We start from the raw sequence: 21154 nt of genomic DNA, 5'->3' as shown, positions 1-21154 counted from the left end.
AAGCGTTATTGGCGTCGTGGTAGAGGAATCGATAGTATCATGGGGGCAGCGAATTGTGTTTACAAAGCTGTGTGGAACAGAACATGACCAGCCGTCGCTGACGGATAGATAGGACAAGGCAGAATCGCAATTATGATGATATTTAGGGACGAGTCGTCAGGACTCGTAAGAATAATGTCTCAAAAAGAGAGTTGCTGAGGCAGGTAGAGTTAGAGTCAATGAGTGATGTAGTTTTGGCGGCGGTTGGCACGGGCTTGGCGAGCTCCATTCTAAGGATGTCATCTCGCATCTCGACGCCCGAGGCAGAAAGACCCTGAGACTTGATCAGCCACAAGCCCGCTGGAGCCAACTAATCCAACGTCTTTGACTAAGCGACCACAGCCAATAAGTTTTGAGAATTATACGACGCCACTTGTATTTACAGAGGGCCTACACTGCCCTACAGTACGTGTTTGAGGTCAGAAGAAATACTAACTCAAGAGTCCACTCCAGACATCACATAAACTGACTTGCTTATTTCGTTCTTGCATACGGATATTCACTGAGCACCACTTCTTGGCTTGATCCCCGCCGTGACCCACCAGCTCCATCGTCATAATCAAGATGCGAGTTACCACTCCCATGTCACATGGCTTTTTCAATTCACGTTCTGGAATCGCAACGAACGTCACATTAAAAACTTTCTGGCACTTTCTTCATGATCGCTTGCCGCGTTTATCTATTTAATCAAAGCTCAACCCACATTGACGTGCAGTGCGATAGGTGATTCTGCAACCGTGTCACCTCTTGGATGACCTGATGATACATAAACTGGGCTACAAACAGTAAAGGATTCGCGTCTAACTCTATTCAGTCACGACTGCATACAACTCCGAATATCCACCATGTTGGCACCTTTGGATCTTGGCTTCGGTTGGCCATCTGAGCAAGGCATGGCTGCTATCGCATACTCCTCTTATTCACCACTGGCGCTTCGCGATATCCCCCAGCCTAAACCAAACGATGCACCATCCGACATAGACCCCTCTATCTTCACATTCGAAGATGCATTCGAAGATCTCCTCGCAGTGTCCCAGGGACAACCGCTCCCAGACATCAGGTCTCGATATGAGCAACGAAAGCTCCTGCGTTCCATGTTTCCAACTGGTGAGCCAGGCTACTTCTGGCTACGCAGATTGAGATCGCAGGGTCTTATGGAAGAATCCACGCCCACCCGGTTGATGAAGTCTGCTGCCGAGAACAATTGGGAACGATTCCACCAAGAGCTCGATCGCAGCGCTCATGCAGTATGGCGGGCTGTTTTAGGCGAAGATGAGGGCGAAGACTCATTTAGCGCCCACGAACAACAGCACAACGACAATAAGCGAGACGTTACATTAAGCAGTCAGCAGCGAAACAGAGAAAGGATCCGCTCCAACCCAGACGATCCAACTCATCACGATGTCGAGCTTCTCCGCGATGAACTGCATGAGGGCCGAAGTAGACGACGAGAGCCTGAACATTTTGACGACCTATTCTCTGCCATCCAGTCATCCTTTGCTACCGGTCAATCAGCGTGGGATTCTTTTGTGAAGATGCTCAATGAGGACCCTGCCCCTCCCTTGAACCAAGACCGAAAACAGCTGCAGAAGCCTGCAAGCGATGAGAAACAGATTGTTACCAAGGATGAACATGTGGATCGGTTTGGTTACCTACATACCAAGACACTGGTCAAGACCTTGGATGAGAATGGCAACGAGATTGGAAGCCATAGCCACTATACGGTCCGACCAGCTCTAAAGGACAATGAGAATGGTCAGATTGAAGAGCAAGGCAAAGACAACCAAGAATCTGGCTTCAAGGCAAACGGGAGCCTGGAGGCCAAGAAAAGCTGGCTTTGGAAATAAGTCATGTGAGGTGGACAGTTTATCCGGTGACAATTCGTTCTCAACTCAACAGTGTATAATTTTTAAAATGTAATATTAGGATGACAATATGATTAACGCCTAGCCCGGTCTCAAGAATAGCATCTCTGAACAGAAACAATGCCGATATCTTTGCGACATCCCAAATAGTGGAATGTTTATAGTAAACACTTTTAAGGAGGTATCAAAATGTTAACACTTATTTCCCGCCTCGGCTCAGAGCCTTCTTCTTGCGCATAACTCTTGTTCGAGCAATCAACCTGTGCTTCATCTCAGCTTCTGTCTCGGGTTTTCGGCCGCCGTCTTCCTCGGATTGCTTCCTGGGTGCATCTCTTCCAGGCTTTCCAAACTTGCCAGGTCGTCCATCCCTCCCGGGTCTTCCGTCCCTCCCAGGCTTTCCACCTCTGTCGCCCCTATCGTCGTTGCGTCCACGCTTCTTGTTGTCCTTTGTATGCTGGGCAAGAGTCTTCAACTGGGCCTCGGTCTTGCCACCCTTGTTATGCTCTGGGTTCAGTTGTCGAGACCGCTCCTCGTTGGCACGTCGTCGCTGAATAACCTGAGCGTTCTCAATGGCAAACTCAACGACTAGCCTTTGCTTCTTGCCCACTTCGTTCTCAAGCTGGAAACCGTTGAGATATCGAAGTCCCATCAGCGCCCAATGGTGCGAAGTGTATTCAATGAAACCATAGCCACGACTCTTGCCACCATCCTTCTCCTGCATCTTCTGTCCCTGTCCACTCTCGAACACAATCTTTGCCTGACGAACAATACCCTTGCCCTTGGCCTTGCGTTCGTGCTCTTTCTCCTTGGCATCCTTTCCGTCTCGGGCGTTCTCCTCCTTTGAAAGGGGTTGTCGGAGTCCAGCCTTGACATCCCTGGCGAATCCGACAACAGCCTTTCGCGCAAGCTCCTTGAGATCCTTAGATTCCATGTTGCGGGGAATGTTACGCAGGGCAAGTCGAGTCAAACTCAAGTGAAGACTGGGGTTTCCTTGTACAAGCTTCCTGCGTTGAGCGGCACTGGCCTGTCGCATTCGATGCTCCGGTTCTGTAAGAAGGTTGAAGAGGGGGTTGTTTTTGTCGATAACACCCTCGCCCAGCAGGAAAAGTTTACGCTTATCCTTTTCATTGCGCTTGGCGAGAGAGTTTTCAGCAAGGCTGGTGGCCTCTTGCTTGTTGACTGCCTGTGTAACCGAGAGAAGTCGACCATCGAGAGTGTACTTTCCATCAGGATCGGCACTCTCATCTTGGAGGATTGAAGTCTTGGCGGTGGCGGCAGGTGCTTGAGTGCGTGGAGCACCCTTAATGCAGCTTTTGGCCTCGTCGGCGTCGATAAAGCAAACGAAACCGGTGCCAGCAGGCTTTTCAGTAACCTTGTCCATGACCACTCGAGCGTAACGAATCTTGCCAAAGTGACCAAAGAAGCCCTTGAGCTGTTCGTCTGTAGTTGTGAATGGTAGGTTGCGAACGAAGACAGTAGAAGAGTTGTCTGTCATCAGCTTCTTGGGTTCCAGCGCCTGGACCTCCTTTCTGATCTCGTCGTCGTCGTCGTCGTCTTCATCATCTTCGTCTTCCTCATCCTCGTCATCCTCGTCTTCGAGGTTCTCCATGTGGTTCTTGAAGAAGTTCTTTAGATCGGCGTCCAGTTGGTCGTCTCGGTTGACCTCAGCACCACCCTCAACATCGTCACCCTTATCATCCTCCTCATCTTCGTCCTCGTCATCACTTCCCTCTGAGGATGTTTGATCATCGCCATCTTCTTCAACTGGTTGTTTCTTGCTTCCCTTCTTCTGCTTCTTGTCTTCCTCCTCTGGCTGCTGCTGCTTATCCCAGGTGTCCTTGTCGACAGCCCAATCAACTGCCAGAGTCCTGCCGTCGATCTCTTTGCCATTGATAGCCTCCAACGCGCGTTCTGCGTTCGGCCTTCCTCGGAGAGTAACAAATCCGAAACCCTTGAGCTTGCCCTTTGTTTGAGGCAGATCAGCAAACTTGACTTTTCCGTAGCTACGGAAGAGGTGCTCTAGCTGCTCTGCTTTTTTGATACTCCAAGGCAAATTTCGAATAATGAGTTTGTTGGGTCTTTGAATCTCCTCCTTGCGGATCTTGTGAGCAGGCAACTCTCCAGTGGTGTTGTTTCTTTGTCTTGGCTCGGCAACATCGATGCGGATGCGACGGCCGTTCCAATCTTGTTTGTCCAGAGCCTTCTTGGCCTCCACAGCGTCTTCGGCGTCAGCCAGGGTCACGAAACCGTAACCCCTTGATTCCTTGGTCTTTTGATCAACAACGACAGTGGCGTGCTTGACTGGGTAATGTTGAGAGAAGAAATCGGTAAGGCTTTCGCTCGTGGCACCGGGGGGAAGCGAGCGAACGAAGAGCGATCGACGGTCCTCAGTTCGAGCTCTCTTCTTGGACTTTACGTCGCCATTGTCACGGTCTTCGAAGGAAGCAGGGTCGACTTCCTCAGTAGCGTGAGGCCGCTTTCGATCGTTGCTTGTTGCGCCCATTTTGTCGTGCAAATGTGCGAAAATTGAAAATGCTCAATAGTAGATGGCTGTTGTACTTTGCGACCAAAGAAAAAAAAATTAGATAAGAAACGAACGCTTATCGATTAGCTCTTACCAGGGTAGGCTGTAGAGTATGGATAACGCATCCAGGCTCCATCTTCTCGTGCCTTATCAGACACATCAATTGAATGCATAAAATCTGTTTTTGTTTTTTTCTACTATAATTTGCTATAACACAATTGATATCAACTTGACTATATTTTGGATAATGTCGTAGAATAAGGTAACCATAACTACCACCTGGGTAAGGTCTGCTTGACCAGGTGGGCCTGTCTTTGTTCTCACCAAACGCCACAACAGCCCCTCAGTCCCTCAAATGAACTAAGCCGTAAAGGGAATATTTTGTAAACAAACAATGCGAACTTGCCTGGTCTCTACCTACTACCTACTACCTACCCACTAGATATCAACACTTCTTCCTTTGCAAGTCAATGGACTAGAACAACACAACAAAATGCCAGCACGAACCGCCACCCGTTCATCAAGAACCTCGGTCGCGAGGTCCTCGGTGGCTTCTCGCGCCTCATCGGTGCCCGAAGCAGTAGACACCCCCGATAATGCGTTACGAACCAAAGTCTGTGCTATCTTCCGTGATGCTCAAAGAACTACAGCAACACACCGAAAGCTTGTCGTGAACCTACGAAAGATCCATGAGTCGTGCGCTTACGAACATACAAACCCCGACCCATCCCAGGTTGATGAATTTGACGAAGATGCATTCAACCGCGAATTCATACGCTGCGTTGGCAAGATAATGCCCATCAAGAAATCAGAGAGTGTTGGAGAGAAGTCGATTAGGTTTACTGGTTTATTCTTGCAGCATGCGAGTGCGAAGGATAATGAGCTACTGGGAGATATCGATGAAGATGCTAGTGTCATGCCAGAGACTCCCAGCACTCGTTTGATCGCGCAACTTCTCGAGGCAATTCTCCCCCTCCTGACCGCCAAAGACAAGGTGGTGCGATTCAGATCAACCCAGCTCATCTCACACATTATAAATTCACTCGATGCGATAGATGATGATCTCTTTCAAAAACTTCGTCATGGACTACTTAAGAGGATCCGCGACAAGGAGGCCATGGTCCGCTCTCAAGCGGTGTTGGGTCTTGGCCGCCTTGCAGGAAACCAGACCGAGGGCTGCACCAACTCGGATGATAGCGACGATGATGATACTGGACTACTCGAAAAGCTTCTAGAAGTTCTCCAACACGACCCGAATGCCGATGTGCGAAGATCGCTTCTGGTCAACCTCCCCATTCTGCCAGAAACGCTGTCAGTTCTGCTCGAACGTGCACGAGATCAGGATGCAGCGACTCGAAGGGCTGTTTATTCACGACTACTCCCTGCTCTGGGTGATTTCCGTCACTTATCCGTTAAGATGCGAGAGAAGCTTCTACGATGGGGTATCCGCGACAGAGATGAGAATGTCCGAAAAGCCGCAAGCCGGCTGTTCCGTGAGCGGTGGATTGAGGATTGCGCAGGCGCACCGCCCCAAGAAGACGGAACGGCTGCGGAGCCGGCACCTCCCAACTTTGACGGCCTTTGCGAATTGTTGGAGCGAATTGACGTGGTCAACACTGGCGTCGAAAATGGTGTTGCTTTGGAAGCGATGAAAGGTTTCTGGGAGGGACGCCCAGATTACCGCGAAACAGTTGAGTTCGACGATAATTTTTGGGAAACCCTGTCTGCCGAGTCCGTCTTCATGGCAAGGAGCTTCAACGAATTTTGTCGCCTCGAGGGCAATGGCAAGTACTTGAATCTACTCGAGGAAAAGCTACCCGAAGTCACCAAGCTCGCTTTCTTTTTGGAACGCTATCTTCACGTCCTGGTTGCTGCTGTTAAGAGAGTAGCAGAAGCAGACGAGGATGATGAGGAAGAAGATACAGTGGAGCAAGAGTTCATCGTTGAGCAAATGCTCCAAATCGCTCTGACTCTTGATTACTCTGACGAGGTTGGGCGACGCAAGATGTTCACCTTGCTCCGACAGGCTATCTCAATTCCTGATCTGCCAGACGAAGTTACAAAGCTCGCTGTCGAGGTGCTTCAGGGCATCTGTTCTCCAGATGCTGCTGGAGAGAGGGAGTTTATCAGCATTGTTCTCGAATCTGTAGCTGACGTTCACGACACCATTGTGGATGACCCTCCGCCAGATGATGCCGAAGATAGCTTCCATTCTGCACGATCAGAGGTCAGTGGCCCAAGTACGCCGACTAAGAGCAAGCGAGGAGGTAGCCCTGAGATCAGTGAAGAAGAAGCGCAAGAAAAGGCTGTGAGAGAGATTGTCGTTAACATGAAATGCCTGCACATCGTGCAGTGTATGCTTACTCATGTCTCGAGCAATCTTCAAGACAACACTGACTTGGTCGCAATGCTTAACAATCTTGTCGTACCAGCGGTCCGTAGTCATGAGGCACCCGTGCGTGAGCGAGGTCTGGTCTGTCTTGGTCTATGTGCTCTTCTGGATCGCTCACTTGCCGATGAGAACCTGAGCTTGTTTATGCACTTTTTCAGCAAGGGTCATACAGCGCTTCAGATCACGGCTCTACATATTCTAACAGATATTCTCAATGTTCATGGTGCTCAGCTCCTGTCTTCTACGCCTGGACTACTCAAGGTTTACGTCAAGGCAGTCAAGGGCGGCAACAAAGCACCTGAAGTCCAAGCGGCCGCCACCGTGGCTGCTTCGAAACTCTTGCTTGGGCGCATTGTCAGCGAAGAAGAGGCATGCCAAGACTTGCTCAAGTCACTCGTGGTCGCCTACTTTGACCCTGCGTCTTCGCACAACCAGACCGTTCGTCAAGCACTCAACTACTTCTTGCCTGTCTTTTGTTTCTCTCGAGCAGAAAACCAGGAGCTTATGCGATCCATTGCCCTTGACGCAATTCACGCTCTCTTCAACGTCCGCGAAAGCCTAGAGGACGATGACGTAGATGTCGATGAGGACATGGTCAGCATGACTACGATAGGAGCTTGCTTAGTAGACTGGACAGATCCGCGAAAGGTCTTTAGTCCTACAGATCTGCTAGAAACTGAAAAGAAGGCGGTGAATGGCGATGTCCATCTTGACCTTGCTATGGATATCCTGGAGAAGTTGCAGGGCAACATCACAAGTAAGTTGAAAAGAACCCAACCGAGAAAACTACATGCTAATATACTACTAGGAGAGGAAAAGAAGATTCTTGCTTCGCTTCTTGGAAAGCTTTATGTTTCACCTGGGTCAAGCAAGGAGAAGCTTCGTGAGGCTTATCAAGAGGTCAGCATTGCCGTTGAAGAGGGTTTGCTGTCTGATGCTACCAGCCGCAACCAACTTTACAAGATTCACGTCGGTCTAGGCAAGATAGTCAACGCTCTTGATGAACAACAACAGCCGAACTACCGACGTGCCAGCAGAAGTACATCGATACTCACAGACCGACAGACCACTGAAGGTGATACCTCCATCACAGATGAGCCAAGTATCAAGGAGGAAGACGAAGACAGCGATGGTACGGTGGTTCCCAAGGAAGATAGAGAATCGCTCGTCGACAGTCTCTTGTCGGACGGTGATGATGTGGAGATGACGGATGTTTGAGGAAACAAACACTTGATGAAGTAACGACCTGGGATTTGGATGAATTGATCATGCATAAGATGAGGCGGATACCTGGCGGTTTGGAACCTGGTTAGATTTTTGGGGTTGGGCGATGTGTCTGATTTACTATTGTTTGTAATTGTAGTCTCATTGACAACTTGTCAGAGCCTATGAGCTTTTGTTCGGATCTATCTCTCAAATATTCATACATGAAGATACCCATCATATGCGTTTCGTTTGCGTTAGTTACGCGATCCCAACCAAAAAAGAAGACCCCCAAAGCCGACATTGATGAGTAAATGTTGACCTAAACTCCAGGCCATACAGTAAAGATACTTTGGTGAGAAGACAGTCCAAATAAAAAGATGTGTTCTCAACGAAGTGCAAGCTGCCATGACCAACGCAACTGTCGCAGAGACGAATAGGGTCTGCAAGGCGATGTATTGCCAAAATGCATTGCGCTGGCCCTCATGATACTTGCGGAGTAGCAGAAGGTTGGCAGCAGAAGTCCAGAAGATGGGCCCAGCCCAGTTGCTGACGAGGGTGAGGAATCCAACAGCAAAGAAGTTGAAACCACTGATGCCGTTGTATGCACTTGAAAGGTCAACAGAGCTGATGGCATTTGAGCCGCCAAAAGCGAAGAATGTTGTGTACTGGAGGAGAATAGCGGTAATGGTGATTCCGGTTACGGAGAGGTCAGTAGCTTGGAGTGCATGGAAGAGAATGTCAGACAAGTGGAAGAGGGGGATATTTGTAGCACGAGACTGAGTCATGCCAAAAATTGTGTAGAGATGGTGGAAGAGGTATGCTATCGTAGAGTCAGTTACTGTCAAAACATGGGTAGGGAGTTATTACCTGATTGCATTTGCCAGTTCCGACCACCAGTGAAGGAGCGGTAGATGCCATATCCAAACAGGAGACTAAGAAGGATGAAAGCGGTTCTAGCTCTCCAAAGCAGTGACTGGCCCACGAGCAAATCGTTCAAGCTTTTGGCAAAGCCAACGACAAGCTCAGGCGCATCTTCGCTGGTGAAGTCAAGTTTGAAGCTGTAAGCAGACATGAGCAGAACTGAAGTGATACTCGTGCTGGCCAGAGAGGGGAGACTTTTGAGGCGAGCGAGTAGTCGGAACGACAACATCATGTATCCTAAAGTGATAATGCCCCATAGAAGTTGCGGGTGCGTAACAACGAAGCTTTTGACGATGTCTGGATCTCCTGCGAATTTCTGACCGGTTTGGTTCCAACCTCTAGTGATTCTCAATGCTGCTAGGGCAACGAATACCCACGCGGCTTCTTCGGTACTGTTTTTTCTGTCGTTCGGTTAGTACCTTGAAGGACTCTTAAGGTTGTGCTTAGCAATTACATACCTTCGGACATGAAGCACGCCCTGGATCACAAGCCAGATGCTCGAAGCCCAATACCAGAAGTGCTGTTCCTCCTCGACGTAGCTACTGGCGTACATCATGGCACCATAAGCTAGCGTCAGGAGGGCGAAGGGAAGAATCTGTCTATCGCGGTGAGCCCCGAGACTTACGACCACCATAGCACTTGCGACAGCAGCAATGGCAGCAATTGCTTGGCCGATATACAGCTTGGGCATATCATAATTGGAAGCCATGCTACTCATCAGATCTTGTGCCCGTCGAAGCCATTGGGACATTTCGTCAAGCCATTTCTGATCCAAGTTGTCACCAGCTGCAAGGACGTGAGCCTCTTTGTTGATCTTTCGCCATTGGCAAGCCAACTCGTTAATTTCCGTCTGCTCCAGAGCACATGGATCAACGCTGCTCTTGGAATCGAAGAGCTCACTTCCAAATGCAGCAGTGACAATATTTAGGATTTGCCGGGCATTTCGAACCAAGATCTGGATCTGATCACTGGTCTTGTCCCAGAAAGGGAGAAAGTCTGGAATGAAAGCTCCCAGATTGTTCTTGGAGACAGGGAAGCCCAGCAAAGCAGCAATGGTTGGTGCCAAATCGGATTGCTCTACCATGGAGTAAAAGTCAAACTCATCTTTGGGCTGAGCTGGTGCGGGTAGTTTCGAGGAGATTGACTTCAGTTTTGGTGACATGAAAACGAGAGCGGGCGATGTTTCACCAGGTGAAGAGGCACCATGGTTTCCGGCATCATTCATACCGTGGTCACCACATAAGACGAGCAGGGTTGAGTCAAGATGAGGCTTGGTCTTCATAGCTTCAAAGAGAGTCTCGACAATACTATCCATCTCTTCTTGTTTGGGAATCATGTTAGGACTTTAATCATGTTAGTTCACTCACGACAAATACCACTTCAAGGTGAACTGACCTTTTGGGCCCTGCTTTGTGTCCAATATGATCTAGACCAAGGTAGTGAAGGACCATGAGTCCCCAGTCGTTGTTTTCTAGCTCAGGAGCAATGTTTCTGGTGACATTGTGGTCCACTTCAGTAAAGTCCTTTGTTAGATGTTAGTGGTAATCCTTTCAAGTGGTATGTAAGAAACATACCGCCACAAAGAAACTTGTGGTTCCATCTTCACGATCAAAGGTGTTTGGAAACAACTTCAACCAAGTGTCATCTCCATACATGAGGAGCTTGCCCATGCCATGAGCCTTGATCTGAGCTAACCAAGTGTCCTGAGAAGCCAGTGTTGATGAAGTGTCCCCTTCATCAAAGTTCAGAATCAGATCGACAAAAGAGGGAATGGAGCCAGTTGTCATTGACTTGATTCTTGGCATAGTGACAGTTGGCGATCGAGCATTGGCCGTAAAAGGCATTGCACTACCATCTCGGATGAGGCTGGGATCCGGTTAGTTGATAGTCTGATAAGAGAAAGATTGGTTATGTTTGAATACCTCTGCACATAACTAAATCCCGAAGTGTCCGAATATACAAAGTCGCTATTATAAAGAGTCAATTGAGTGTTGAAAGTGAAGCAGGAGGGTCATTAAAATTGTACCTTCTCAGAGCATCAACAACCATAAATATTAAACGATCGAACGGCGCATTGGGAGGTGATCCAAAGTCAAGGGATTCAAACTCGGCCAGGCCTGGTAAGAATGGTTTATAAGGAAAGAAGCCCAATGCGAATACAACAATTGAGGCCGGGATTAGAAGGTTGGCTGCGATCAGCAGGAGTGTGCGCAGTAGCGAGCCATTATGAGAGGGTACCATTATAAAAGACAATTAAAGGAGTGACTAAGACGGGCAAGAAAGTGAAATAGTTATGGAGAATAAAAATTATCAAGATTGCGCCATCTGTGACAATGAAATGTGTCAGCCTCAGAAGGGATGAATGAATAGATGGACGTGTCGAGATGAGATGAGGGCGCGGTATCCATGTTAAAGTAAGTGCCTAGGTACTAAGGGAGGTAACTGAGGGTAGCCTTGCCAAGACAAACTACAAAGGTGGTGTTCTACGATTGGTTCAAACGGACTCATGAGCCACACAAGGCTGAGAGCTAAAAAAGGATAGGATAGATAGAAATTTCGGGTATTAGATACAGATTCATTGAGATTGACCTAAGATTTTGCTGCTAAACGCCGATACAGTGAAAAGAGAAACAGAACCTGAACCTGGTAAACGAAATGATCCATTTTAAGCACTCTTCTTCTTGCCCTTTCCCTTTGATCGACTGCCATAAGACTTGAAGGTAATCTTGCTGGATTGTTGCTTGCGCTTATCGGGTCGCTTCTTCTCGATACGTCCACTGGAAGGCTTCTTCACAGAGTCCACATCCATTGCTGAACGTTGTGTTAGTGACCAGAGATGACCAACAAAATAAATAAACAATTTAATTAAACTCACTCGTCTCTTCTTGAGCATCCTCGTTGGATTCGTTGGTCTCCTCTTCAGCTGGCAAAAGATGTTAGCAAAAGTTTTGCCCAGGTTGTCCAAGCTCACTCACTGTTCATGTTCACATCTGAAGACTCAGGCTTGGGCTGCTTGGCCACCTCGAGAAGTTTGGCAGAGAGGCGCTCATTTCGGGCAGCCTCAGCAGGTCCAAAGACATTCTTGACAAGGCGCCTGTTGTTGGCCTTTTTGGTGCTTGCTCGTGAACTCTTGGCCATTTTGTCGATATGATTGAATTCGAGATGGTAGTGAAAAAAGTCGTTATCAGTCTTTGCTGCTAAGAAAAAAAAGTTGGGACGGTCTAGGGGGGCACACTGCAGACAGCACGCGCACTAAGGCTGTGGCGCGCTGTGGCTGCCCGAAGCGCGGTTCCTGAGACATCTGAGCTAGAAAAATCCACTGCGCTGCCATTTATCACCGCCTTCCATTTACAGGGCAACTGCACAACCAGGCAACATGACATAGCGTGAGAAAGCGACAGCGGCGATAAACTTAAAAGCACGCGTGGAGGTAAATCAATTTGAGTGTTTTCTCGCTATTAGGTACGGTGTGACTGTGTACTCTTCGTGCACTTGCGCCTGCGCTCTTCTCCTTCTGTGACGCAGGTTACATCTTGACTCCTGTTCTTCACCCAACCAACACTCGCTCGCTCACGGTACCTCTTTCCGATACAGGCTGCACAAGCCTGCGCATCTGCCTTGGATGCGGTTGCCAACTGCGACCAACACAATCACTTTCCAGGCTCCAAATTGGCAGGAGCTCTTTCACTTCCACCCACAAACACTCCTTCTCGATACCGATACCGATAACGACCGATAACTGGCACGTGGTACCCTCGAAATGGCTTCCTCAGGACTGGGCTCCATCACGCATTCAACCTCTTCACAAGGTGCTGGAATTTTGCGGCAAGAGGCTGCCGCGCTCGCACGACAGGTTAATCGACTATTGAACCGCCAGCTTTCTTCTGTATGCCAGGTGAACGGCGTTAAAAGCACTGGAATCAAGGCGGAGCTACAGGGTCGCATACACAATCGTAAGTTAGGGTCAATTCACATACAACTCCCGTCTCCTTAGATGCTTCACCGAGCAAGGGATACACCCACACACTCGCGTACTTCGTATCTGAATCATCATCTCAAACTACTCAAAACCGCGACTAACCATGCCACGTTATTTAGTCATCCAAGAGGCCGTCAACGCCAACGACCCTGTCCGCCTACAGCAAATACGTCAGAGCGTACACAATTCTATCTCGAATTCGCACGCCAGCTCTTCGCCTTCTCGAACGACTATATCGCACCCGCATGGCCATGCTTCCACTCCGACATTCGGCTTGCCCAGCATGTCATTCCCCAGTACCCACAGCAGCCTGTCTAATGGTCAGCGCTTTGGCGGATCGCAAGCAGTGACACTCACTTTCAAGTCGAGCCCCTTCTATCAGATCGAGGCGCATGTTGGTGACGTGAAGGTTTGCGAAGGTTAGTCATGCGCATTTTTGTTTTGTTATTGGTTCGCATATTGACCTTGTCAAGTCATGTCGCAGCACCGTAACACAGTATCCTACCCAATCAGACTCGAAGACCATCCTTATCTACAGAAATGTGTCGACGATCCTTCATACCGAGTGATGATCTTTTGCGCCGGAGAATGCTCGGGGATGCAAGAAGTCGCGTTCCCTCATCAGTCAGAGCTTAAGGTCAATGGTGGCGAGGTCAAGGCCAATTTGCGCGGCTTGAAGAACAAACCTGGCTCTACTAGACCGGTTGACATCACTAAAGCGCTCAGGCTCCGTCCAAAATACACCAACAACGTCGATTTTACATATGCGTTGACGTCAAAGGCAGGTCTCAGTCAAGTCAGGATTTCCCGTCAATCTTGGCACACCTCTCCTACATCTCAGGTCTAACAATGTGCAGAAATTCTACCTCTTGGTCAACATCTGCAAGATCACTTCTGTTGAAGAGCTTGCGAGTCGCATATCTAACGGCAAAAGAATATCGATTGATTCTGTGAAGCAAGAACGTGAGTACTAGTAACCCAACGACTGGGAACAAATCTGACAGGCGAGCCATAGTCAATGCCAAAGCACAAGATCCTGATGTAGTGGCAACCTCACAAGTTCTATCTCTCAAATGCCCGTTGTCGTACATGCGCTTAGCGCTTCCATGTCGTGGCTTGAGTTGCACACATTTACAATGCTTTGATGCAACGTCATATCTTCAACTGCAAGAACAGGGTCCGCAGTGGCAGTGCCCCATTTGCTACAAATCTGCCACTTTTGATCAGCTGGCGGTTGATGGGTACGTCTGTTTGCAGCTCGTATGCAAAGTTTATACTGACCGCAGAAACAGATATGTAAAAGACATTCTTGCAAAGACATCAAAAAGCCAAGAAACTGTAACAATCGAACCCAATGGTGATTGGCATACCAAGAGCTCCGAGGACAGCAATCAGGGTCAAACGAACGGCAACTCTTCATATCAAGGCACTTATGATGATGATGATGAAGATGACGACGACTTGGTTATATCAGAAGTTAACCCTATCGGCCATCGTCGCCTGGAAACACCCAAGAACGGTACCCCGAGCATCAATACACCTGGAATGGCAGGTCGGGACAGTTCATCTGCTGGTCCTAGAGGGTTAGCATCTACCAGTGCCAAACGGCCAGTGGCCGCTATCATCGACCTCACCCTCTCTGATGATGATGATGACGAGCCAGCTCCTCCCCCCAAGAGGCAGAACACTTCAACGAACGGATACTCGGGATCGAACGGTCTATCTGGTTCCTCTCCAGTTTCCCCCGACGGTCTTGGGTATCAGTAGGATAACGCCCGGCCGAAAGGAAAGAAAAAAACTAAAGGGCGAAGACGCAAGACTTCTTAGAGCTTATTACAGCAGTTAATTGTCTCTAGAGACGGTATATATAACTGCTTGGCTAGCAATTGCGGTGTTGGTTGGTGATTTTTACTTCAGCATAGTCTGATCTGGCGTTGGAGGAGACGGAAAAATATTCCCCAGTCACCAAAGGACGAGGTGACTCATTATACCGGTATTTCTATTACGTTTATTTTTCGCGAGGTGTAAGGGAGTAATCATGCGATAGTGATTAGGGGGTTGATCGTTAACTGAATCCCGTTTTTGCAAACTGTTAGGGACTGAAGGATAGGCTTCGGTTTTAAGGCAATAAGTGGAAATGCATTATATTCGGTCGTCAATGAGGTACCTGGAAGTTGTAATGTGATCTAATCTGATCAAAGCTGCGCTTAGCTGAATTGTCTGCTTTGCCTGTGCGAAAAGTATCGTCATGAAAGCACAAACAACTAAAAGTCTTTACAATAACAAGTCTTCGTGTCGTTGGTACACAGAGTTTCAAAACGCATAAATAATTTTTCATTCATGTTGAATAGGCTTGACGAAACATCATCGCAAGCATGCCTTCTATCTCGTCTTCGAACATAATTTTTAGACCCCATTTTAACCTATATTCCTATCCCATCATAAAACCGAATTGACTCCATAAATCGCCCATTTTCTTATCACAATCACGCTCCAATATCCTTTCGCTTGCTAGGCACCGTGGTCTCAGCCTTCCATGAGTCGACGTTGTGGATGAGGCAAGCCTCGCCTTGGTCACGTCGGGTGAGACGACCGATGCGGTACACCTTCTCGCCGCCATCAGTGAGGGTCTGCGCAACGGCGTTGGCCTTTGAGGGCTCGACGGCGATGACCATACCGACGCCAGAGTTGAAGGTGCGGCACATCTCGAGAGGCTCGACGTTGCCAGCCTCACGAAGCCACTTGAAGACAGGAGGGATTTCCCATGAGCCGAACTCGATCTCGGCGGCGAGAGATTCGGGAATCATGCGAGGAACATTCTCGACGAGACCGCCACCAGTGATGTGGGCAAGACCCTTGATTTCGGAAAGGATGGGGAGAAGAGCCTTGACGTAAATTCGAGTAGGGGTGAGGAGAGACTCGCCAACAGTGGTGGACTGGTCCCAGGGAGCGGCGTCAGTGTAGCTAAGGCCAGCGTGAGAGACAATACGGCGAGCGAGAGAGAAACCGTTGGAGTGAACACCAGCGGATCCAAGACCGAGGAGAACATCATCCTGGGCCATGTCGTCCTTTCGGGGAAGCTTGGCCTCAGCAGTGACAGTGCCGACAGCGCAGCCAGCAGCATCATAATCATCCTTCTGGTACATGCCTGGCATCTCAGCGGTCTCGCCACCAACAAGAGCACAGCCGGCTTGACGACATCCGTCAGCAACACCCTGGACGAAGTCAGCAGCAGTGGAGAGATCCAGCTTGCTGCAACCGTAGTAGTCGAGGAACATAACAGGAGTAGCACCCTGGACAACAAGGTCGTTGACGTTCATAGCAACCAGATCGATACCAACAGTATCGTGCTTCTTCATAGCCTGAGCAATCATGAGCTTGGTACCGACACCATCGATGGCTCCGACGATGATAGGGGCTTGAGGGTAACCGGCCTGAGACAGGTCAACCTCACCACCGAAACCACCAATCTCGGCGTCAGCACCAGGTCGCTTGGTGCTGGCGACGGCCTTCTTGATCTTCTCGACGAAATCGTTACCGGCCTGAATGTCGACACCAGCCTGAGCGTAGGTCATAGAAGCCTGCGCAGAAGAACGGAACGCACGGTGGGCAATATCCTTTCGGTAGAAAGCACCCTCGAACTCGATAGCTTTGTTGTCGAGTGCAGCGTAGGCAGCATCAACGGCAGCTCGGAGAGAGTCGCCAACAGCGTTGATAGCAATGACACGACCACCAGAGGTCTTGAGGCCAGTGCTGTCAAGTGTGGTACCGGCGTGGAAGATGTTGCAACCGGGAGGAGGGGTCTGGACAGTCATGGCCTTACCCTTGGGGTAAGAACCAGGGTAACCACCAGAAGCAAGAACAACAGTAGCGCTGAACTTGTTCTCAATTGTCAGCTTGCAGTTGTCAAGGTATCCATTGGCACAAGCAAGCATGATCTCAGCCAAATCGGTATCGGCAGAGAGGAGAGGAAGGACGGTCTGTGTCTCGGGATCGCCGAATCGAACGTTGTACTCGAGGACCTTGGGGCCCTTGCTGGTGATCATAAGGCCAGTGAAAAGAACACCGCGGAAAGGCTGCTGCTCTCGTCGCATACCAGAGATGGTAGGCTCGAGAATCTCGCGGTCAATGAGCTCGGTAAGCTCCTTGGTAGCAATGTTTGTAGGCGCATAGCAGCCCATGCCACCAGTGTTGGGGCCCTGGTCTCCGTCAAAGATGCGCTTGTGGTCCTGAGCGAGAGGCAGGGATCGGATAGCGTAGCCATCGCAGAAGGTGAGAACACTGAGCTCGTCACCAATCAGGAGCTCCTCGATAACGACCTCGTCGCCAGCATCGCCAAATTCCTTGTCAACCATGATCTGCTTCAGGGCAGCCTTGGCCTCCTCCTTGGTCTCGGGAAGGATAACACCCTTTCCAGCGGCAAGACCAGTGGCCTTGATGACGACGTCATGGTCGACGCTTTCAACGTAGGCACAGGCCTTGGTGTAGTCGGAGAAGTTCTCGTATGCGGCAGTGGGAACGTTGTACTTCTTCATGAAATCCTTGGAGTATGTCTTGCTACCCTCAAGTCGCGCAGCCTCCTTCGAGGGGCCGAAGCAGGGGATGCCTGCGTTTCGGAACCATCCCTCAACACCATCAACGAGGGGAGCCTCGGGGCCGGGGACGACCAGGTTAACGCCATTTTCTTGGGAGAACTTAATGAGTCCAGCGAAATCCTCGGCCTTGACTGAAGTGACGTTGGACGTCTTGGGGCATCCAGCAGTACCTCCGTTACCGGGGACAGCAAAGATCTGCTCGACTCGGGATGACTGGCTAAGCTTCCAAGCCAGAGCGTGCTCACGGCCACCGTTGCCGATGAGCAAAATTCGGAGGTCGGCCATTGTTGATCGCGAAAAAATATGTGAGGAGGAAAAAACAAATAGTACGAATGCGATTCCGAGAATCGGCGGGGGGTTATCGGTTCCAGTAAAACTCTCTAACGAGTCTTTTGAGAATCTGCTTCTAGTCGAAAACTGTTAGATTTTTGTAATTAAACGTGCGCCCGTTCTGTCACTTACTTCAATTGGCTCACCTGTGAGAGGAACCAGCTCTATCAAGAGGCAGAATGTTGGTGGTGAACTGGAACTAAAGTTTAACTACAACCAAACTTTTTTTCGACTTTTCCTTTCCTGCCCCGCGCTCGCTCCTAACAAGCCCCGCGTTTGGAGGGGCCAGAGGGATCCGTCCAGCCTTATCGATGTCGTCTTATCAGAACGTGCTTTTGATGACTCAGCCCTCCTATAGCTTAATCCGGGGAGCAGTGGGCTTCAGCATCACATACATCCCTTGAAGCTCTACGACACCGACATCCCACGTTAGCAAACACGACGACTTGCGCATTCCTTGACTAGGGACCAAATACAAATCTCAATTACGTTTGCTCGCTGAAAACCACATCCACACCCCGACCGAACCGCCCGTCATGTCTTTTGAACCTGTCATGCCTCCTTTCAACTCGAGCGATCCATCCGCCAACTTCCTCAGCTCCTCCTGTCTAGACTTTCTCCTCATCGAGCTTGTACCACTGGCTTATCGGGTCACTCACGACCGAGACGCCATTGCTTCAGAACAAAATAGCACAACTGCAGATGCTGCATCGACTAGCCATGCGGTCAGCTCTAGCGCTGCTGGAATAATGGCCGGCGCTGCGGCAAGGAAGGATGAAGAGGAGGATCTTGATGCGGTACATTATCGCCTCGAAATGCTGGGCTACAGAGTTGGTCAGGGTCTAGTAGAGAGGTATGTACCCATTCTCAAGACCAATGCGCCATGATGACTTACACAGAATAGGTTCTCGAGAGACCGGCCGCGATTCAACGATACGCTCGATGTCATCAAGTTTCTTTGCAAAGATCTGTGGACGCTCGTCTTCGGCAAGAACATCGACAACCTCAAGACAAATCACAGGGTAAGGGTTGCGACATGGACATTATACAGAGCATCACACTAATGTGGGACCAGGGAGTATACGTGTTAACCGACAATGTTTTCCGGCCATTTTCACGCATGAGTACAGAAGCTGGTGGTCAAGCAATTGTCCGCGCTCAACCGGTATGCTATAAAAACCCTCCATCTTATTCGCATGTATGTCCTGTTGTACTGACTATATGCGTCACAGTTCCTGTGGTTTCCATGCGGTATCGTAAGGGGAGCTTTAGCTGCTCTTGGAATCAACACGAGTGTACAGGCCGAGATCAACGAGTTGCCGGGAGCAGTGTTTCAAATTAAAACCATACCAAATAAGCCCTAGGAGAGCTATCTGCTTAGCTATAATATCATGATACCCTTTTTTGTTTTCAATTCGGGGCACAAACACGCCATCTTCCGACTATCGACCGTCATGAACATATAAGATTTGAATATCGCCGTGGCTTAGATCAGCCCTTGACCAAAACTCCAACCATACCTGCAACAGTTCCTCAGATTCAATGCCAGAACCGCAAAAACGTCTATCGTAAATAATCGCCCGGGAAATTTCACAGCCTGCGCAAAGTCACACCATCAGCAATCGTGTTCATGTCTCATATTACTATGTCTATTGCCATAGCTATGGGCATCCTGGAGTGTCCTTGCCTCCTTTTGGAAGCCTCTTACTGGGTATTAAAAGATGACAAATAGGGGATATTCACTTTTGGGGAGGGTTGTGGACAAAGCTGACACCCTTGGTGATGTTGCCCTTGAGGCCCTCGGTGGCCTTGGCTAGCAGAGCCTTCTCCTTCTCGGTAATGCCCTCGAAGGGGTTGGTGGCCTTCTCAGCACCGTTGGGCTATGTAATGTCAGCAAGATTTACACAGCTGGAAATGAAGAATAGGTAACTTACGCCAAGCTCGATGGGGACAGAGAAGAAGTCGCAGCCAGTTTCCTTAGCAATGGCCTCGCCTCCGGGAACACCGGGAAGGTAGACGTAGCTGGGCTCAACAAGGCCCTTCTCGCCCTTGACGGCACGGAGAACCTTCTCGGCGAATCTGTACTATGTCAGTTACTGTGCGAGATATTTCAAGACATAGAGGCAACCTACCGGAAACCGGCATAGGCCATGGACAGGGTGGCGGAACCAGCACCGTCCTTGGCCTTGACAACTTCGTCACCGCCGAACTGAATGCGGTTTACGAGAGCATCGTACTTGTCGTCGGGGATCTGAACTGAAGGAGAGGCCTTGCTGAAGAGGGGAACAATAGTCTCGCCAGAGTGACCACCAATGACGGGGATGGTCAGCTCCTGGGGGTTGGCCTTGCCAGTGATCTCAGCAACGAAGGTCTCGGCACGGACGATGTCGAGGGTGGTGACACCAAAGAGACGCTGAGGGTTGAAAACCCCCTTGGCCTTGAGGACCTCGGCAGAGATGGGGACAGTCGAGTTGACTGGGTTGGAGATGACGAGGATGAAAGCCTTGGGGGCGACCTCAGCAGCGACCTCGATGAGACCCTTGACAATGCCAGCATTGATATTGAAGAGATCATCACGGGTCATTCCAGGCTTGCCTGTGCGGGGGAAGTGGTCAGTCGAGTCTAAAACTGGGGGAAGGGTTCCGGGGTCGGACACGCGGGGTCCAACGCCGGATGTCCGGGGTAAGAGCTTCACGTACGAGGAATGCCAGCGGGGATGACAATAATGTCAGCGTCCTTGAAGGCAGCCTTAGCGCCATCGTTGGCGGGAAGGTAGCCAGTGGTCTTCTGTAGAGGGTGTGAGCAAATAGTGCGCCTCGGTGGAAGGGAATTATGCGTGTTCGACTGGGGGCAAGTCTAGGGTTGACTTACGGCACGGGAGGAGATGTGAGAGAGATCGGTAGCGACACCGGGGGTGTTGACGACATCGTACAGGGCGAGCTCGTCAATGTGAGGAGAGGTCTTGAGGAGGAGAGAGAGGGGCTGTAATCGATCAACGTTAGCTTGCGCAATTCTTAGTTTCAAGAGAACGAGAGGTACATACCTGGCCAATGCCACCAGAGGCGCCAGCAACAACTAGAAAACACGTTAATCTCGGTGCTTGAAGACAAAAGAGTGCGCAAACGGTATGATATCAAGGTGAGGCGAAGCGGGGTGAGTGAGATGGTGTTTGTACGTACCAGCCTTGACCATCTTGACTGAATGTGTAAGTGGATATATGGTTTAGAGAGAGAAGGAGGTTGACTCGAACAAGACGAGACAAGTGAGGCGAGTAAAGGGAGAAGAGATAGTTGGGATGGAAGA

The 21154-nt window shown here is 49.7% G+C and overlaps 9 protein-coding genes across 9 annotated transcripts; 4 read left to right on the top strand and 5 right to left on the bottom strand.

Moving 5' to 3' along the window:
- Nucleotides 1-884: 884 nt before the first annotated feature.
- Nucleotides 885-1886, top strand: FGSG_02512 (uncharacterized protein; the record flags this gene model as incomplete). The annotated part of the gene is made up of 1 exon (XM_011320143.1): nucleotides 885-1886. The coding sequence occupies one exon, from the start codon at nucleotides 885-887 to the stop codon at nucleotides 1884-1886; it is 1002 nt and encodes a 333-aa protein (XP_011318445.1).
- A 217-nt stretch (nucleotides 1887-2103) lies between these two features.
- FGSG_02511 (uncharacterized protein) lies at nucleotides 2104-4407 on the bottom strand (the record flags this gene model as incomplete). Its single annotated transcript, XM_011320142.1, has 1 exon — nucleotides 2104-4407. One exon carries the CDS (start codon nucleotides 4405-4407, stop codon nucleotides 2104-2106), a length of 2304 nt encoding a protein of 767 aa, XP_011318444.1.
- Nucleotides 4408-4921: 514 nt separating this feature from the next.
- FGSG_02510 (uncharacterized protein) lies at nucleotides 4922-8038 on the top strand (the record flags this gene model as incomplete). The annotated part of the gene is made up of 2 exons (XM_011320141.1): nucleotides 4922-7577; nucleotides 7629-8038. 2 exons carry the CDS (start codon nucleotides 4922-4924, stop codon nucleotides 8036-8038), a joined length of 3066 nt encoding a protein of 1021 aa, XP_011318443.1.
- A 242-nt stretch (nucleotides 8039-8280) lies between these two features.
- FGSG_02509 (GPI ethanolamine phosphate transferase 2) lies at nucleotides 8281-11188 on the bottom strand (the record flags this gene model as incomplete). Its single annotated transcript, XM_011320140.1, has 5 exons — nucleotides 8281-8846; nucleotides 8894-9348; nucleotides 9406-10290; nucleotides 10583-10813; nucleotides 10974-11188. The coding sequence occupies 5 exons, from the start codon at nucleotides 11186-11188 to the stop codon at nucleotides 8281-8283; spliced, it is 2352 nt and encodes a 783-aa protein (XP_011318442.1).
- A 316-nt stretch (nucleotides 11189-11504) lies between these two features.
- On the bottom strand, nucleotides 11505-12107 carry FGSG_02508 (uncharacterized protein). The gene is made up of 3 exons (XM_011320139.1): nucleotides 11923-12107; nucleotides 11823-11870; nucleotides 11505-11758 (listed from the first exon to the last, which is right to left on the bottom strand). Exons 1-3 carry the CDS (start codon nucleotides 12083-12085, stop codon nucleotides 11613-11615), a joined length of 357 nt encoding a protein of 118 aa, XP_011318441.1. The 5' UTR covers nucleotides 12086-12107; the 3' UTR covers nucleotides 11505-11612.
- Nucleotides 12108-12707: 600 nt separating this feature from the next.
- On the top strand, nucleotides 12708-14693 carry FGSG_02507 (uncharacterized protein; the record flags this gene model as incomplete). The annotated part of the gene is made up of 5 exons (XM_011320138.1): nucleotides 12708-12900; nucleotides 13046-13345; nucleotides 13400-13767; nucleotides 14103-14167; nucleotides 14219-14693. The coding sequence occupies 5 exons, from the start codon at nucleotides 12708-12710 to the stop codon at nucleotides 14691-14693; spliced, it is 1401 nt and encodes a 466-aa protein (XP_011318440.1).
- Nucleotides 14694-15412: 719 nt separating this feature from the next.
- Nucleotides 15413-17806, bottom strand: FGSG_02506 (phosphoribosylformylglycinamidine cyclo-ligase; the record flags this gene model as incomplete). The annotated part of the gene is made up of 1 exon (XM_011320137.1): nucleotides 15413-17806. The coding sequence occupies one exon, from the start codon at nucleotides 17804-17806 to the stop codon at nucleotides 15413-15415; it is 2394 nt and encodes a 797-aa protein (XP_011318439.1).
- A 581-nt stretch (nucleotides 17807-18387) lies between these two features.
- Nucleotides 18388-19111, top strand: FGSG_02505 (trafficking protein particle complex subunit 6B; the record flags this gene model as incomplete). The annotated part of the gene is made up of 4 exons (XM_011320136.1): nucleotides 18388-18704; nucleotides 18756-18873; nucleotides 18982-19016; nucleotides 19084-19111. 4 exons carry the CDS (start codon nucleotides 18388-18390, stop codon nucleotides 19109-19111), a joined length of 498 nt encoding a protein of 165 aa, XP_011318438.1.
- Nucleotides 19040-21134, bottom strand: FGSG_02504 (malate dehydrogenase). The gene is made up of 8 exons (XM_011320135.1): nucleotides 21031-21134; nucleotides 20895-20926; nucleotides 20723-20833; nucleotides 20551-20638; nucleotides 19984-20446; nucleotides 19786-19930; nucleotides 19595-19731; nucleotides 19040-19448 (listed from the first exon to the last, which is right to left on the bottom strand). The coding sequence occupies exons 1-8, from the start codon at nucleotides 21041-21043 to the stop codon at nucleotides 19442-19444; spliced, it is 996 nt and encodes a 331-aa protein (XP_011318437.1). The 5' UTR covers nucleotides 21044-21134; the 3' UTR covers nucleotides 19040-19441.
- Nucleotides 21135-21154: the final 20 nt, after the last annotated feature.

This window comes from Fusarium graminearum, chromosome 1 (genome assembly GCF_000240135.3).
Source record: "Fusarium graminearum PH-1 chromosome 1, whole genome shotgun sequence".
NCBI lineage: Eukaryota > Fungi > Ascomycota > Sordariomycetes > Hypocreales > Nectriaceae > Fusarium > Fusarium graminearum.
This window is presented reverse-complemented; position numbering and strand designations above follow the sequence as displayed.